The sequence below is a fragment of the Macrosteles quadrilineatus genome, unplaced genomic scaffold (assembly GCF_028750875.1).
Source record: "Macrosteles quadrilineatus isolate MER2022 unplaced genomic scaffold, UCM_ALF_1.0 Scaffold_1__1_contigs__length_201487025, whole genome shotgun sequence".
Classification (NCBI taxonomy): domain Eukaryota; kingdom Metazoa; phylum Arthropoda; class Insecta; order Hemiptera; family Cicadellidae; genus Macrosteles; species Macrosteles quadrilineatus.
The window spans coordinates 94,480,943-94,497,688 of record NW_026542594.1 but is presented as its reverse complement, the minus strand read 5'-3'; the positions used below and the strand labels follow the sequence as shown (position 1 = coordinate 94,497,688).

At 36.7% G+C, this 16,746-nt stretch overlaps 2 protein-coding genes across 4 annotated transcripts in view; both read left to right on the top strand.

Annotated features, from left to right (window-relative positions):
* The window catches only part of LOC128989887 (syntaxin-1A-like), a 71,607-nt gene extending 64,580 nt beyond the window's left edge, over positions 1–7,027 (top strand). For 2 of the 3 annotated variants that reach the window (XM_054412209.1, XM_054412037.1), the window contains 4 exons: positions 130–242; positions 4,713–4,850; positions 5,717–5,827; positions 6,535–7,027. In XM_054412209.1, coding sequence (XP_054268184.1) covers positions 130–242; positions 4,713–4,850; positions 5,717–5,827; positions 6,535–6,633 — 461 coding nt within the window. In that variant the 3' untranslated portion in view covers positions 6,634–7,027. The remainder of the gene's footprint in view (positions 1–129; positions 243–4,712; positions 4,851–5,716; positions 5,828–6,534) is intronic. The other variant, XM_054412125.1, reaches the window with a different exon arrangement.
* An 8,093-nt stretch (positions 7,028–15,120) lies between these two features.
* LOC128999028 (uncharacterized) lies at positions 15,121–16,500 on the top strand. The gene has a single exon (XM_054425387.1). It carries the CDS (start codon positions 15,121–15,123, stop codon positions 16,498–16,500), a length of 1,380 nt encoding a protein of 459 aa, XP_054281362.1.
* Positions 16,501–16,746: the final 246 nt, after the last annotated feature.

Genomic DNA, 16,746 nt, shown 5'->3' with positions numbered 1-16,746 from the left:
AAAAATTATTTGATGTCATAATTAATGCAACTTTTAACAGTATATGTCGCTCTGATTGATCACTCACTAACCACTAATAAAATATGATGTTATGTGACAAGTGAGTGAAAAGAGCGACGATTGTTGTAGTAATACAGACAGTAATGCGGCGGCCTGCTGTTCTAGCGGGCTCAAACATCCAATCTGCGGACGAAATAGAGGCTCTTCTAGACAAAGAGACTACTCAGGTCTTTGTGGACAATGTGAGTAATGTAGGCTACTGTATAGAGGCTCAGAGGCGATAATTGGATTATTTATTATTTTTATTTTAAGGGTAAATTATTTTTCTTTTTAATCAGCAGCACCTTTCTTGGTAATTAATAGTATCTTGGAGATAAGTGAGCACTTCTATTGACATCTGATATGTAAGGCCGAACTTCTTAAGGCCGGATGTGTAATAATTCTTTATTATTACTATTAGTTGCCTGAACTTGACTTGTGCCTCTACCAGCATGTATTTATATAATTTGACTGTGTCTGATGCATTTATATAATGTCTATAGACGAATAAATATCATTTCATCATTTCATTTCATTTCATTTCATTTCACTTCATTTCATTTCATTTCATTTCAAGGCTAAACACTTAGTTGCTGGAGTAGCAGTCACATACACATTGTTGGTGTTTCGTTGCATAAAATAATACCCCCGCCGCAGCAAACCTGCAGTCTTACCGAATTTCAACTTGTCTGATTCATCGATGTATAAATGATTACATATTTACTAAAATATTTCCATAAATAAGACATATTTATTCCCTATTTAAATAACAATAGATTTAACAAGTGTTTAGGTTTGCTGCTACAGGGAAGGTAAACAGTGTTTTTTGACCAAACGTCAATAGTATAGGATGAAATAGATAAATTTGCCAAATTTGATCAACATTTATCCATAAACAAGTAAACTACAACAGTTTTCATTTTCTCCTTAAGAATAACATGGCAATTTTAAATTTGCATTTTTTTAAATTTTCTCCGTAACCATTAGGCATTCAACAATGCTTCAATATACTAAATTATTTCTTTTTTTAAGCTCTACAAAATGGTTGGGAAAGAAATTCCAAAATTTTACGTTTTTTAGGTCAAAAATGGGTAAAACCCATATTTACCCCATAAACTCCCGTTTCCATGGTCTGATCATGCTGCTTCGTGAACTCGTTCGAATAAATGTAGGTTTACTCGTTTATACCAAACTAGCAGTTACCCAGCGTGTGTTGCGCTTAACAACAATTATTTTAAATGGTAATTTGTTCTTTACGATGAATAATAAAAGTGTAGGCCTATACTAAAAATAAAAATAGAATATTTTACTTATTGCCAGTGAGCGCATAGCAATGTTTTTTTTGTTTTTTCATTAGGTGAATAAATATATATATTTATAAATATATAGGCCTACCTAAAACTTATAAGTTTTTAGGCATAGCTACCACCCCGTGAGCACGCAACATACAGCTGTCCGTGTGAAAAGCATGAATTTTCTAAATTTAAACCGACGACAGTCGGGGATTGCCCTAGTACCTTATAATGGTGATTGCAAAAGCAAGACACAAAGGAAATTGTAGTTGCCTTAATTCAGAGGGTAATTCGGATGAAATCATCAGTATTCTTGGGATTAAGACTATTTCTCCTTTAAACTTACAACTGATGATTTTTGCTTCAACCAATTTTGGTGTAATTTTTTAAATCGTCAGTCTGGTAATGTTGCACAGCTTCGGTGGATTTCATTTATTTATTTAATATATTTGGACTTTTTCAAAAGTAAAATTGTTTTCTGTGCTGCACTCTGTGGAAAAATTGTGGCACTATTTCAAATTATAACTAATACAGCATGTTGTGACTATTCAACCTATAAAACAGTTGCCAGGTAACAGCATAGATATAACCATAGACAAATAGAATAAATATAGACCGTCAGCTGTGCTGCGGTTAGCAGAAGTTTTGGCGTCCACCGCTAGGTTTGCCGTGTAGTTACGGCGCACACCGCTGCAGCGTCTGCTGGTCGCATACGGCTCCTGCGCTCCCAGCCTGCAACGGTTTGCGCCGTAACTACACGGCAAACCCTAGTGGTGGGCGCCGGAACCTTCCTTTGACAGTCTATATATTTATTCTATTTGTCTATTATATAACATAGTCCCTAGTAGATTTCCCATCCTTATTATGGAACAGCTGAAGCCAATTTTATTGTTAGTTCTGTCCGGTTTTCTGTAGATATCGTGTTTTGTTAAAATTTGTTTCTTGTTATTTCAGTAAATTGAAAACCTCGTTTAACCAAATAAAACTGTCTAATCATAAACAATAAGGCCCGGTTCACACGAACGACAAACCTAGCACACTAGGCTTGGACTAGGTAAGCACTATAGGTAAGCACGACTGGGTAGCGGACCACAGGATCAAATGGAGCCGTTCACACGAGCCTAGGACGCCGACTAGCTAGTCGTGTTCAAGCTTGATGTCCCAAAACCTAGTCGGGCCCCGCCTCCCAGTCCGTCGTGGCAACTACCCAGTCGCCCAGTTGAACTGCGTAGCAGTACATGTAGCCTTATGGGAGCGTTCACACGAGCGATCGGGTAGTCGAGCTGCAGCTCGCATTCTTACCTTTGTTCTCATTGTGCACCAGTGATGGAACCGAGCGGTTTTGATCTCGATATTTTCACCTAGTCCGTGGACATGTCGCTCGTGTGAACCGGTGTGATCCTGAGGTGCGCTATCCAGTCGTGCTTACCTAGTGCTTACCTAGTCCAAGCCTAGTCTGCTAGGTATGTCGTTCGTGTGTACCGGGTCTAACTCGTCCACTAGCTATATAACCGAACAGTGAGACACAAATAATGAGAAATTAACCCCAAAAATAATAGAAACAAATTGTAAACAAAACACAACGTCTCTTAGTAAAAACTGTGCGCCAAACTAAATAAGGCTTTCTGTACTATAATATGTGCAAGGAAGCCCTCTTTGTCGGGTGACTGTAGGAAATAGTTATTTGTGTAACTAGTGGGTGAAGTGGCACTTCGTGTGTTTGCTGCACACGAGAGAAACTTTCCACACTCGCCTACGGCTCGTGCGTAAACATTTCTCTCGTGTGCAGCAAAGGCAGTTTGCACTCGTGTTACACATAATATTTTTCCGACAGTCACCCGACAAAGTTGGCTTCCTTGTACTATTTATAGTACAGAAAGCTGCTAATTAATTACTTTGCCGTACGGTTTATACTTTGCCGTACGGTTTATACTTTGCCGTACGGTTTATAATTTGCCGTACGGTTTATACTTTGCCGCACATCAGGATTCCAACGAAACAACACAAAACAGCGTGGTTCCATTATGCTCGTAATCCGTGTACGCTTGGAAATAGGTTGGCAACACTTAAAGATAATTATACTATGAGCAGCTGATTGACTATTATAACTACGATTTAACCTGTCATTTCGTGTTTATAGTTTCGGTATTTCTGAACTTTCTGGACTTTTCTTTTAAACGTTTTTAAAACCTTCCTACGATCTTAATAAACAAGAAAATACCTTTTAAGCGTTTTTTTAGGTGCGGAAACCACTTCAAATCACAAAAACATACGGAACTATATTCTCAAAACGTGGAGCACATTTCTTGCCGAGGAAAAATAGCGGAGTGATATGGACCGTGGGTACTACTTTCTCTAGGGCACCATTTGTGTTGCCAGCTGAACCTAAAACTTGTTGCATAGTGTTTGAAAGACTAATTATTTATATGCTTTATAGTGACTGTAGGAAAAATATAATGTGTAACACGAGTGAAAAAGGCCTTTGCTGCACTCGAGATCATTCCACACTCGCCTGCGGCTCGTGCGTAAACATTGCTCTCGTGTGCAGCAAAGTGCCACTTTCACCACTAGTTACACAAATAACTATTTCCTACAGTTACTAAAATCATAAATAATTAGTCTTTCAAACACTGTACAACACGTTTTAGGTTAGGTTAAATCCAAACATTGAACGAAATAAACGCTGTAGTTGCAATATCTTCAAGTGTTGCCAACTTATTTTCAAACAAACGTACATGGGTTACATGCATAATAAAAGCACAATGTTTTGTGTTGTTTGGTTGGAATACTGGTGTGCGCCAAAGTAAAAACTGTGCGCCAAACTAAGGTTTTCTAAACTATAATATGTGCAAGGAAGCCCACTTTGTCGGGTGACTGTAGGAAATAGTTATTTGTGCAACTATATAGTGAGCAAAGTGAGCAATTGACTCACTCGAGAGAAATACTTACTCACGAGCCGTAGGCGAGTGAGGAATGGTTTCTCGAGTGAGGCAATTGCACTTTGCACCTGAGTTGCACATTATATTTTTCCTACGCAGTTACCACAAAACAAATAAATTAGTAAAGAAACGTAACATATTTTTACTCAGAAGTTAACTTTTAATATGACATTTAATGATACAACACAGTAGAACAGCTGACCAGCTGATTTACAGCCAGTGCTGCCAACGTATTTCGCGCGCATACGACCCTTTCTGCATGTTACGCGCTCACTATTTCGTGCCTTCACGTTGCAAATCTGGAGTGAGACAAAGTAATTAGAGTGAGACAATGTTAACATTGTCTCACTGGTGAGCGAATTGGCCACTTTGCTTTCTCAAATCAGTGAGAGAACATGTACATTGTTAGGTAACTGTAGGAAAAATATATTGTTTGTTTCAGTATGTCCATGAGACACAAGCAATGAAACTTGCCTTGCAAGATGCAAAGATTAGGCACAAAGAAATGATGGAACTTGAGAAGTCTATCAGAGAACTTCATGAACTGTTCACCGACTTGTCAGCAATGGTGCACACTCAGGTATGAGAAGTTCTGTTCTGCTCAATCTTTAGCAAGGATTATAAAATAAAAATTTGAAATTAATTTTTAACATTTAAATTTAATGTTTTGCGGGGAACACCTTTATCCGTCAAGATTTTGAAGAAATTCTAAGAAATTTATAAATACAAAAAATTTCCTATGTTTAAACACATTATTTACATGCTTGTATAGTCTGCAAAGTTCCCATTCAAAAAAAAAATGGAAATTTGAATAACAATAATGAATTGAAAATGCATCTGTGATATTTCAATATTATTTAGACTAAGTACCTATATGCAGATAGTGATTTTACAAAAATATTTACAAATAGTTACTCATCCTGTTACTAGAATAATAAGTATAGGGTACACCCAGGTTATTAAAAAAAGTTTTTTTTATAACCTTGGGGTACACAGTTTAACTCTTTTTTCTAAGTCACCATCCAATTGTTAAATATCATATTTAATATTTAAATAACATCAATCAAGGCAAACACAGGAAAATAAATTATGGATTAAGCACAAAACATGCAATTCAAACAAGATTTTGTCATGAACTGGCTATTTTCCATATCTAATAAATAACAAACCTTGAATTTTAACAAAACTTTGCATTTTAACAAAACTTTGCATTTTAATTTTACACTCCACATGACATCTACAAGAGTTAGTTACTAGTCACTGTTATATTATTTAGGCAGGCTGACACTATGAGTGACATAAACAGTTCGTGTTACACAATCAACTAAAACAGAAACATTCTAAGAGAGATTTGAATGTATGTCTGTCTTGTTGCCAGTCAAATTGACAATTAATTTTATAAATCTAACTAAGTTATTTTATTTGCTCTGTTTTCTTCATTTATAGGGTGAGATGATTAATGTGATTGAATACAATGTGGCAAGAGGGACCTGTGAGGTGACGATGGGTAACATAGAGATGTCTGAGGCCTATACCAAGAAAAAGTCAGCCAGGAGGGTAAATGTTACTTCTGTTCCTCAAACCATAATTCATAGTAGAACTCTTAGAGCCAGTAACACACGGACGCAACTTTGAGTTGCTACCTTTCGTGACAACAGCAGCTACACACCCCGCGACTACAGCCGGTAGGGTTGGCAACCAAAATGAAGATTCATTCGTCAACAAGAAGTCGATGCATGCAAATGAGTAGTTATACCTCCTTGTTTGCAAGCAAAAAACTACATAAAACTAAAAGTGTGTATGTTTGACTGTTTATTCTTGAAAGGGATGATCCTCTGCAATATGACCAGAAGTGGAGCAGAGCGACCTGCAGGCAGCTGATTGTGATCACCCATAGGGCCATAGGTTTGCCAGGCAACACACCCCAGCAACACTTCATAAGAATTCCATGTATACCATATCCTTAGAGTGACTGTGCACGACTAGAGGTCATCTTAGGTTATTCCATTCTTGGGAGCAAGCAATGAAAGAGTGGCATTTGTGTGTACCGGCCTTTGATGTTATTTTATCTACATCCATACACATTCAAAATGTTTTGCAGATTCGTACATTTAAAAGTCTATCTTTTGGCTTTGTTTGAAAGTATTAAATATTGATATGACTTCTGGAACTGGAACTTGACTGGATAGAACTTACATTAACCTATTAGGAATTTTCTAAACTAAACAGGTATATTCATACTCAGAACTATTGTGTTGTTTCAGAAAAAGCTATGGTGTTTCGTCTTAGTGATGAGCATTGTAGGGGTTATCCTGGTGTACGCTGCTCTCCATACTCTTGTTACAAGTATGCTCACGTTTTAGACACGAGTGTCTAGTGCATCAGTATTTCCCATCCTTTACAATATGCGGGTATCATACTTTTCTTTTGATTCATTGATTCCAATCCTTAACTCCGATTGAAAGAACCTTGTTTGGAATTCTTTTTTCTTATAATAAATGTTATTATTATAAAACTATTAGCTTTACTGACCAATAATAATTTGACTGCATTAGAAAGAGATTCCAGATTTGAAGTTACATTTGCTCATATCAGTTATCCGGATTTTTTAAATCTAAAAAGTAACAACAATCTTCTATAAAAAACAATTTCATTCTGTAAAATATAATTAATTGTAATTTCTACAATAATTAAGGCAGGGAATCTGTGTAAAGTACCTATTAGCTTTAGTATTTGTAAATAAATTTTTCTACAAAATGACTTTGGTTTCCTTCACAAAGATGAGTGTTCCTTGGACTTGACAGAATATTTTCCTCAGACTTCTAAATGTTTCTAAAGCCGCGTTAACACCGGAGTTTGAAACACGAGTTGCAAACAGAAATTGCAAATATCTCTAAAAACGCACATTTTTAGACAAAACATTTTGCTGTTGCAAACAGTTTTTCAGTGTTTGCAACAGAAATTTGTGTTTCCACCTGAAGTCGGTAAAGATTAAAGAGAGTTCTAAATTTTTTTGCAACACTGGTTTCGGCCACTATGTGCCGTTGAAACACGAAACAGAAACATTTCCCCGCCATCCCCTATACGCTGCCACCTCCTCTCTCACTTCCTTGATCACTCGCACCACCCTGTCTCGACTCAAGTTTCATTAGTCATTACCCTGTCTGGACTGCTAGTAGTCCTCTTGTGCGTCTTGTGAGTGATCAGTGGTGAGTGAGAATTGAAAATTAACTGTATGAGATGGAGTGAGTAGATGACAACATTCTAAAGTTAACTAGCTTGTACAGAGAGCAGCAAGTCCTGTGAAACCAAACTATTTTCGATTACAAAAATAAAAACATGAAATACCCCCGCCGCAGCAAACCTGCAGACTAAGCGAATTTCAACTTGTCTGATTACTTTTTTACTTAAATATTTCCATAAACAAATACCCCCGCCACAGCAAACCTGCAGACTAAGCGAATTTCCATTAATCTGATTGGATTCACACTAAAATGCCTCCATAAAAATAGCACATTTATTTCCTATTTAAATAGAATTAGTTTAACGAGTACTTAGGTTTGCTGCAACAGGGAGGGTAAAAAAGATGTTTTTTATAAAATGATAATAGTTTAGTAAGAAATAAAAGTATTTTCCAAAATCGATCAAAATATGTTCATAAACAAGCAAAATACAACAGTTGACTTATTCTCCATAAGAATAACATGGGAATTTTAAAATTACAATTTTTTTGAATTTTCTCCGTAACAATTAGGCGCATAATAACGCTTCAATATACTCAATTATTTGTTTTTTTAAGCTCTACAAAGTGGTTTAAAAATAAATTGTGAAATTTCGTGTTTTTAGGGTCAAAAATGGGAAAAACCTATTTTTACCCCATAAAACCCCCCATAAACCCCCGTTCCCATAGTCCGATCATGCTGGTTCGCGAACTCATTCAAGTTTATCCCGCCTTACACCTTCAAACCAAATTTTATCAAAATCGGACAAAAATTACTCAAGTTATCGTGCGGATGGACACATATATTATACATATATATAGATATATAAAAATTTGAACGAATGGTGTTTTTGGCCTCTGGGGACATCAAAATGAAAAAGTAAATCGGTCCCGGGCTTAGGTCTTACCATGAGACCTACGGTAATAGCTACTTCCCTATAGGGAAATTCGCTAAATAAGACATATTTATTCCCTAGTTAAATAACAGTACCTGGGGACAGAGCTTTGCTCGGGGAAAATCATTAGTTTACTCTGAAAGCAGTCTTAGTATTGCAGATACATTAATCCATTCCCACACTCCACAATGCTCACCCTTACTACTTCCTTCACCACTCCCTACAACGTGGACCTGTTTCCCTCCCTTCCCATAGCATTTTAGGATTGCAGATACATTAATGTAATTGCCACAGACAGTTCCCACACTCTGCACTGCTAGCCTTACTACTTCCTTCACCATTTCCTACGTCATGGACCTGTTTCCATCCCTTCTCATAGCATTTAAGTATTACAGATACATTAATATAACTAACACAAACGGTTCCCCCACTCTGCGATGCCAGCCTTTACTATTTCTTCTATAAAACAACCATTTCCTTTACCATTTCCTACGCCATGGACCTGTTTCCTTCCCTTCGAAAACATTTAAGTATTACAGATACATTAATCTAACTGCCACAAACGGTTCCCACACCCTGCGATGCTAAACCTTACTACTTCCTACGCCACTTCCTACGAAGTGGACCTGTTTTGATCTCTTTCCATATCATTTTAGTATATTAAATACATTAATCTAACTGCCACAAACATTTCCCACACACCGCACTGCTAGCATTTACTACTTCTTTCACCATTTCCTATGTCGTGGACATGTTTCCATCCCTTCTCATAGCATTTCAGTATTGCAGATACATAAATCTAACTGTTACAAACGGACTGCTCACCTTTACTACTTCCTTCACCACTTCCTACGTCACGGACCTGTTTTCCTCCCTTCCCATAGCATTTTAGGATTGTAGATACCTTAATCTACTCGTCATAAACAGTTCCCACACTCCGGACTGCTCACCTTAACTACTTCCGTTACCACTTCCTATGTCGCGGACCTGTTTTCCTCCCTTCCCATAGCATTTTAAGATTGCAGATACCTTAATCTAATCGTCATAAACAGTTCCCACACTCCGGACTACTCGAATTTACTACTTCCTTCACCACTTCCTACGTCGCGGACCTGTTTTCCTCCCCTCCCAGTGCATTTTAAGATTGCAGATACCTTAATTTAAACGTCATAAACAGTTCCCACACTCCGGACTACTACCATGCTACTACAGATCCCACACTCCGCACTGCTAGCCTTTACTACAATGTATCGAGTAATATTCAGTATAATCGTTGCTCAATAGTAACAAGTGATGTTTTTGCTTGTGTACTGTATTTTGTAATTTCTAGTATACTTTGGGTAGATGCCCTTTATGAACACATGTTACAACTTACAAGTCTTTTGTTTACTTTTTCCTTGTTATTTAATCATTGACTATTATATAGTCAAAGATTTAATTTAACCAACATGGTTACTTAGCAATTCATAAGACTAATGTTAAAAAAATGTGACTTTCAGTTTAATTTTTCTACGTAATTAGATTTTTGTAGGCAGTTCTAACTAAAACTCATTTTTAGGCCAGAAATAAACTATTTACTACAATTTGAAAAAAATCGTCGGAGCCGTTTTCGAGATCTTTCAGCAAGCAAGCATACATACATACAAGCAAACATTGCTCATATTAGAGTATAATAAGTACCTGGGGACCGAGCTTTGCTCGGGGAAAATCATTAGATTACTCTGAAAGCATTTTAGTATTGCAGATACATTAATTCACTCCCAAACTCCACACTGCTCACCTTTATTACTTCCTTAACCACTCCCTACGTCCCGGACCTGTTTCCCTCCCATCCCACGGCATTTTAGGTTTGCAGATACCCTAATCGTCATAACAGTTCCCACACACCGGACTGCTTGCCTTTACTACCTCCTTCACCACTTCCTAAGTCGCAGACCTGTTTCCCTCCCTTCCCACAGCATTTTAGGATTGTAGATACCTTAATCTAATCCTCATTAACAGTTCCCACACTCCGGACAGCTCGCCTTTACTACTTCCTTCACCACTTCCTACGTCGTGGACCTGATTTCCTCCCTTCCCATTGCATTTTAAGATGGCAGATATCTTAATCTAATCGTCATATACGGTTCCCACACTCAAGACTGCTCGCCTTTACTACTTCCTTCACCACTTCCTACGTCGCGGACCAGTTTCCCTCCCTTCCCATAGCATTTTAGGATTTTAGATACCTTAATCTAATCGGCATTAACAGTTCCCACACTCCGGACTGCTTGCCTTTTGAAGTGCAAATAAAACTCATTATAAATTGACCTAAGGATAGGTTTTAATAAACTCTGAAGTCAAGTAAGATTTGTAGCATACAAATACAAAATGTAAATAGTAAACAAAGAACAACTGTGAGACAATAAAGAAATTCATAAATTAAATAAGGAATAATAACAGTTCATATGTATAAAAATATTATCACATTCTTCCAGCCCTAAAACGAGACATAGTCTTTTAGATAGAAAGGTCTTTGCCGTATATGCTTTGGATGCGTTTTGGAAGGCACTGAACTTGAGTCTTCGCAAGAACTGTTTGCATGTTCAACTGGTACATTCGTGTCACTTAATGTCCCACTAGAATCATTTTCCTCTTGTTCTTGATCAAATGAAACCTCCGGTTCTTGAATATCTTGTTCATTTCCATCTGTTTCTGGCAATTGGTAGCCTGTTTCTAAAGATGATGTCTTTGTCGGATAACTAAGGAAATCAAACCTCTGATAAATGCATCACGAATATAGTCATTTTTATTTTGTTCAGCAGAAACTTGGGAAAAATTACAAGGTTTACTTAAATCTTTCAAAGCTTGTAAATATTGGTCAACTGATTCTCCTGACTTCTGAAAACGAGTTACTAGAAGATTTCTAGAATAAATCTCATTCTTAGGACGGATATAGAGTTCGTTTAAAATAGCTATAGCTTCATCAAATGTTGTAGCTCCAGAGATGTATTTGTAGACAGATGGACTAATGTGATTAACAAGTAAACGTAGTTTTTCCTCTTCATTTGTTGCATTAGAGTCACATTCCTCTAGGAAGTTAGTAAAAGTCTGGTACCAATGCAGCCATTGTTCTTCTGCACCTTCACTTTCTGGCTCTACATCAAATCGGTCAGACTTGAGGAGTTTGTCCATGACTTGTGAAAAGAGTTTATTAAATTGAAGTGCAAATAAAACTCATTATAAATTGACCTAAGGATAGGTTTTAATAAACTCTGAAGTCAAGTAAGATTTGTAACATACAAATACAAAATGTAAATAGTAAACAAAGAACAACTGTGAGACAATATAGAAATTCATAAATTAAATAAGGAATAATAACAGTTCATATGTATAAAAATATTATCACACCTTTACTACTTCCTTCTCCACTTCCTACGTCGCGGACCTGTTTCCTTCCCATCGCATTTTAAGATTGCAGATACCTTAATCTAATCGTCATAAACAGTTCCCACACTCCACACTTTACTACAATCATAGATAAAAAAAAGTCCTGCTACTATGTAATCTTCAGTATAATCTTTGCTCAATAGTAACAACTGATGTTTTTCCTTTTGTACTGTATTTGAAATTTGCTAGTATACTGTGGATAGACTACTTACAAGTCTTTTGTTTACTTTTTCCTAGTTATTTAATTCAGCCAAGATGGTTACTTAGCAACCCATAAGACTAATGTTAAAAAAAGTTACTTTCAGTTTCATTTTTCTACGCAATTAGATTTTTGTTGGCAGTTCTAACTGCAGTAAACTCGATTTTAGGCCAGGAATAAACTATTTACAACATTTGAAGAAAATCGTCGGAGCCGTTTTCGAGATCTTGGTGAAAGCATATACATACAAGCAAACATTGCTCATATTAGAGTATAGGAGTACCTGGGGACCGAGCTTTTGCTCGAGGAAAATCATTAGTTTACTCTGAAAGCAGTCTTAGTATTGCAGATACATAAATCCATTCCCCACACTCCGCACTGCTAGCCTTTACTAATTCTTTCACAATTTCCTGTGTCGTGGACATGTTTCCATCCCTTCTCATAGCATTTCAGTATTGCAGATATACATTATTCTAACTGCTACAAAACTGTTTCCAGTTCCCACACTCCACACTGCTCGCCTTTTCTACTCCCTTCCTATGTCCCGGACCAGTTTCCCTCCCATCCCATAGCATTTTAGGATTGCAGAATACCTTAATATAATCGTCATAAACGGTTCCCACACTCCGTATAGCTCACCTTGACTACTTCCTTCACCACTTCCTATGTCTCAAACCTGTTTTCCTCCCTTCCCATAGCATTTTAGGATTGCAGATACCTTAATCTAATTGTCATAAACAGTTCCCACACTCCGGACTGCTCACCTTTTCTACTTCCTTTACCACTTCCTTTTAGGATTGTAGATACCTTAATCTATCTAATCGTCATAAACAGTTCCCACACTCCGGACTGCTCGCATTTTCTACTTCCTTCACTACTTCCTACGTCGCGGACCTGTTTCCCTCCCTTCCCATAGCATTTTACGATTGTAGTTACCTTAATCTAATCGTCATAAACAGTTCCCCCACACCGGACTGCTCGCCTTTACTACTTCCTTCATCACTTCCTACGTCACGGGCCTCTTTCCCTCCCTTCACATAGCATTTTAGGATCGCATATATCTTAATCTAATCGTCATAAACAGTTTCCACACTCCGGTCTGCTCGCTTTTACTACTTCCTTCATCACTTCCTACGTCGCGGACCTGTTTCCTTCCCTTCCCAAAGCATTTAAGGATTGCAGATACCGTAATCTAATCGTCATAAACAGATCCCACACTCCACACTTCTACCCTTGACTACAATGTATCGAGTTATCTTCAGTATAATCTTTGCTCAATAGTAACAACTGATGTTTTTCCTTTTGTACTGTATTTTTAATTTGCCAGTATACTGTGGACAGACAACTTACAAGTCCTTTGTTTACTTTTTCCTTGTCATTTAGTTTAACCAACATGGTTACTTAGCAACCCATAAGACTAATGTTAAAAAAATGTGATTTTCAGTTTCATTTTTCTATGTAATTAGATTTTTGTTGGCAGTTCTAACTGCAGTAAACTCGTTTTTAGGTCAGGAATAAACTATTTACAACATTTTAAGAAAATCGTCAGAGCCGTTTTCGAGATATTGTTGCAAGCAAGCAAGCAAGCATACATACATACATACATACATACAAGCAAACATTGCTCGTATTAGACTATAGGATAATAGGATTAGATTTAACGAGTGCTTAGGTTTGCTGCTACGGGGAAGGTAAAAAGTGTTTTTTGACCATACATCAATAGTATTGGATGAAATAAATAAATTTGCCAAATTTTATCTATATATATATCCATAAACAAGTACAACTGGTTTCATTTTCTCCATAATAATAACATGGGAATTTTAAATTACACTATTTTTGAATTTTCTCTGTGACCGTTAGGCTTACAACAGTGCTTCATTATACTAAATTATTTCTTTTTTTAAGCTCTACAAAACAGTTTAAAAAGAAATCGCAAAATTTTTTGTTTTTATGGTCAAAAACGGAAAACCCCCATTTTTACCCCATAAAACCCCCGTTCCCATGGTCCGATTAAGCTGGATCGCAAACTTGTTTGAATAAACGTAGGTTTACACGTTTGTACCAAATTTCATAAAAATCGCATCATTTTTGCTCAAGTTATCGCGCTAACGGACACACACACATATATATATATATATATATATATATATATTGATAGTTCTGTTCACTTTTTAGGACTACTTTTTCAATTAATAAGCGAAATAATAAAAACCAGAGTACCCTGAAATTTGTTTTTATTTAAACTGATACGTATTTTGGCACTAAGGCCATGATCACAGTATGAGTTATATAGTATGTAAACAAATAAAATAAATAAATAGTTAATAACATATGTTTTGAATTCATAGTAAATTTTGTTAAATGGTTAGGTGTATTTTTTAACATGTGAATGTGTAGGATTCATCCCTGATTTGTTTGATTTTTTCATGTATTGGATTTTGTTTTTGTTTTTGCATTAGCCTACATTGGGAATTTGGTCGCCTTTTTTTTTTGAGTGTAGGTATATTTGCAGTTCTTCTTTTATATCCATTTTTCACCCTTTTTCTCACAATTTAGAATTTTTACACATTCTTCTAATTTGCCATAATCTATACCATAGACTAACCAACACAAGTAGACTTCTCATCCCATTGTAAATTTTGAAGCACGTTTTTCGTGTCTAGTTCATGTACGTGACACAAAGGCGCTAGTGTCGATGAAACTTTGTTTCCATTATTTTAGGGTTAATTTCTTGATTTGTGCTTTACTGTTTGGTTATATAACTAGGGGACAAGTTAAAATTGTCTTCAGCTGTTCCATAAGGATGAGAAATCTACTACAGACAGTGTCATTAGTCTGTGCGCGCGGATCTGACGCTACTAGCCATTCTATAAAACTTGGGCTCACTCACTCCATTATGGTCTCACTCACACCAATAGTCGTCTATAAAATTTCTAGCTGGAATAATCGAATTTCTAATTGAATCACATGATTGAAAAAAGTAAATATTTATATTCTTTTCTAAATATTATTATAGCAGAGTGTGTTTAACGGAAAGATTAGTTTAGTTTAACTGTGTTTTTGTTTAATACTGTGTTTTAACGTATTCGGCATACATAGAATTATGTGTGACAGAGTGAAAAGTAAGTTGAAGGGTAGGACGCTGAACGGACAGAGTCGGGAAATAGTAAGCAATGTTTACCAGTTTATGAAAAAAGAGGCTGACGATAAAGCTGTAAGCATTCCCTTGGCAAAAGCTCGCGCCCGAACAGCAGTGGCAATCGGGGTCTCGGAGCGAGTCATAACGAAGATTAATGGCGAACTTAAAGCACTACTAATACATGATGACGATGATAGCAACAAAAGTTTTTGTACTCCTAGTAAGTTAAAAGAAAGCAGAAAAAGGCCCGTCACTGGAGTGGATGATTTTGATAAGGCTTTGATAAGACGCTTGGTGTATGAGTTCCACATTCAACATAAAATACTACCAACAGTTTCTTTACTACACGAGGAACTAAAAAAACAGATAGATTTCAAAGGATCAAAATCAAGCCTTAGGAGAATTCTGAAGGAGCTTGGATTCAGATGGAGGAAAACGCAGAACAACCGAAAAATGCTGATTGAGACAAACAAAATCCGGGAAAAGAGAATTTCTTATTTGAGAGCAGTCAAACGTTTCAGAAATGAGGGTCGTACTATTATTTTCATGGACGAATCATATATTTTAACAAGCCATGTTTCAAGTCTATCGTGGTCTGACAACTCAACCAAGGGAATGCGTGTACCCATTTCTAAAGGACAACGCCTAATAATGATTCATGCAGGAAGTGAAGCTGGTTTTGTCCCTAACGCATTGACGATGTGGAAGGCATCGAGCACCACGGGTGATTATCACGACAATGTCAGGAAGGAAACCATGATCAAGTGGATGAAAGAGAAACTTCTGCCGAACATACCACCGAAGTCCGTGATAGTTGTAGATAACGCACCTTATCACAATGCGCAATTAGACAAAGCACCCACATCAAATAGTAGGAAACAAGAAATGAAGGACTGGCTAACCAAACATGGAATACAATATTCAAACGAAATGCTGGTTCCCGAGTTGTATAAGCTTGTACTGCTGAACAAACCAAGATTCATTCGATATGAAATTGATGAACTACTCACGGGTACTGACCATGTTATTCTTCGTCTCCCCCCCTACCACCCAGATCTAAACCCAATAGAACTTATTTGGGCTGAAGTAAAAGGTTACGTAGCTAGCAGTAACGTAAATTGTAGCTTCGAGAGCATCCGTTCATTGGCACAGGAAAAATTTGATATCATTGGTGCAACAGAGTGGAAAAACAAGTGCGACCATGTAAAAACTATTGAAAATAATTATGCTTCAGCTGAGCCGCGGATCGACGACCTCGTGGAATCAATGGTCATATCAGTAGGAAACAGCGACAGCAGTGACGAAGAAGACGATGATATGAGTGACATTGAAGACCTCGTTTAAAATATATACAGGCCTTACCTTGTAAATAGTTAATAAACTAAAATTTGTTAGTCAACTTTTTATCATTCAACTATTTAGGCCTACATTTGCTTTTACTGGTGTTTTATATTTATTTTCAGTTTGATATTATATGCTTATGATAATACAGCCACGGTTAGATAAAAATCAGTCATTAGCTTAAAGAAGTCTTTTAGTAGTCGTCAATTTTACAAGATTTGTCAAAGTGGTTTATATTTTTGAAATCTG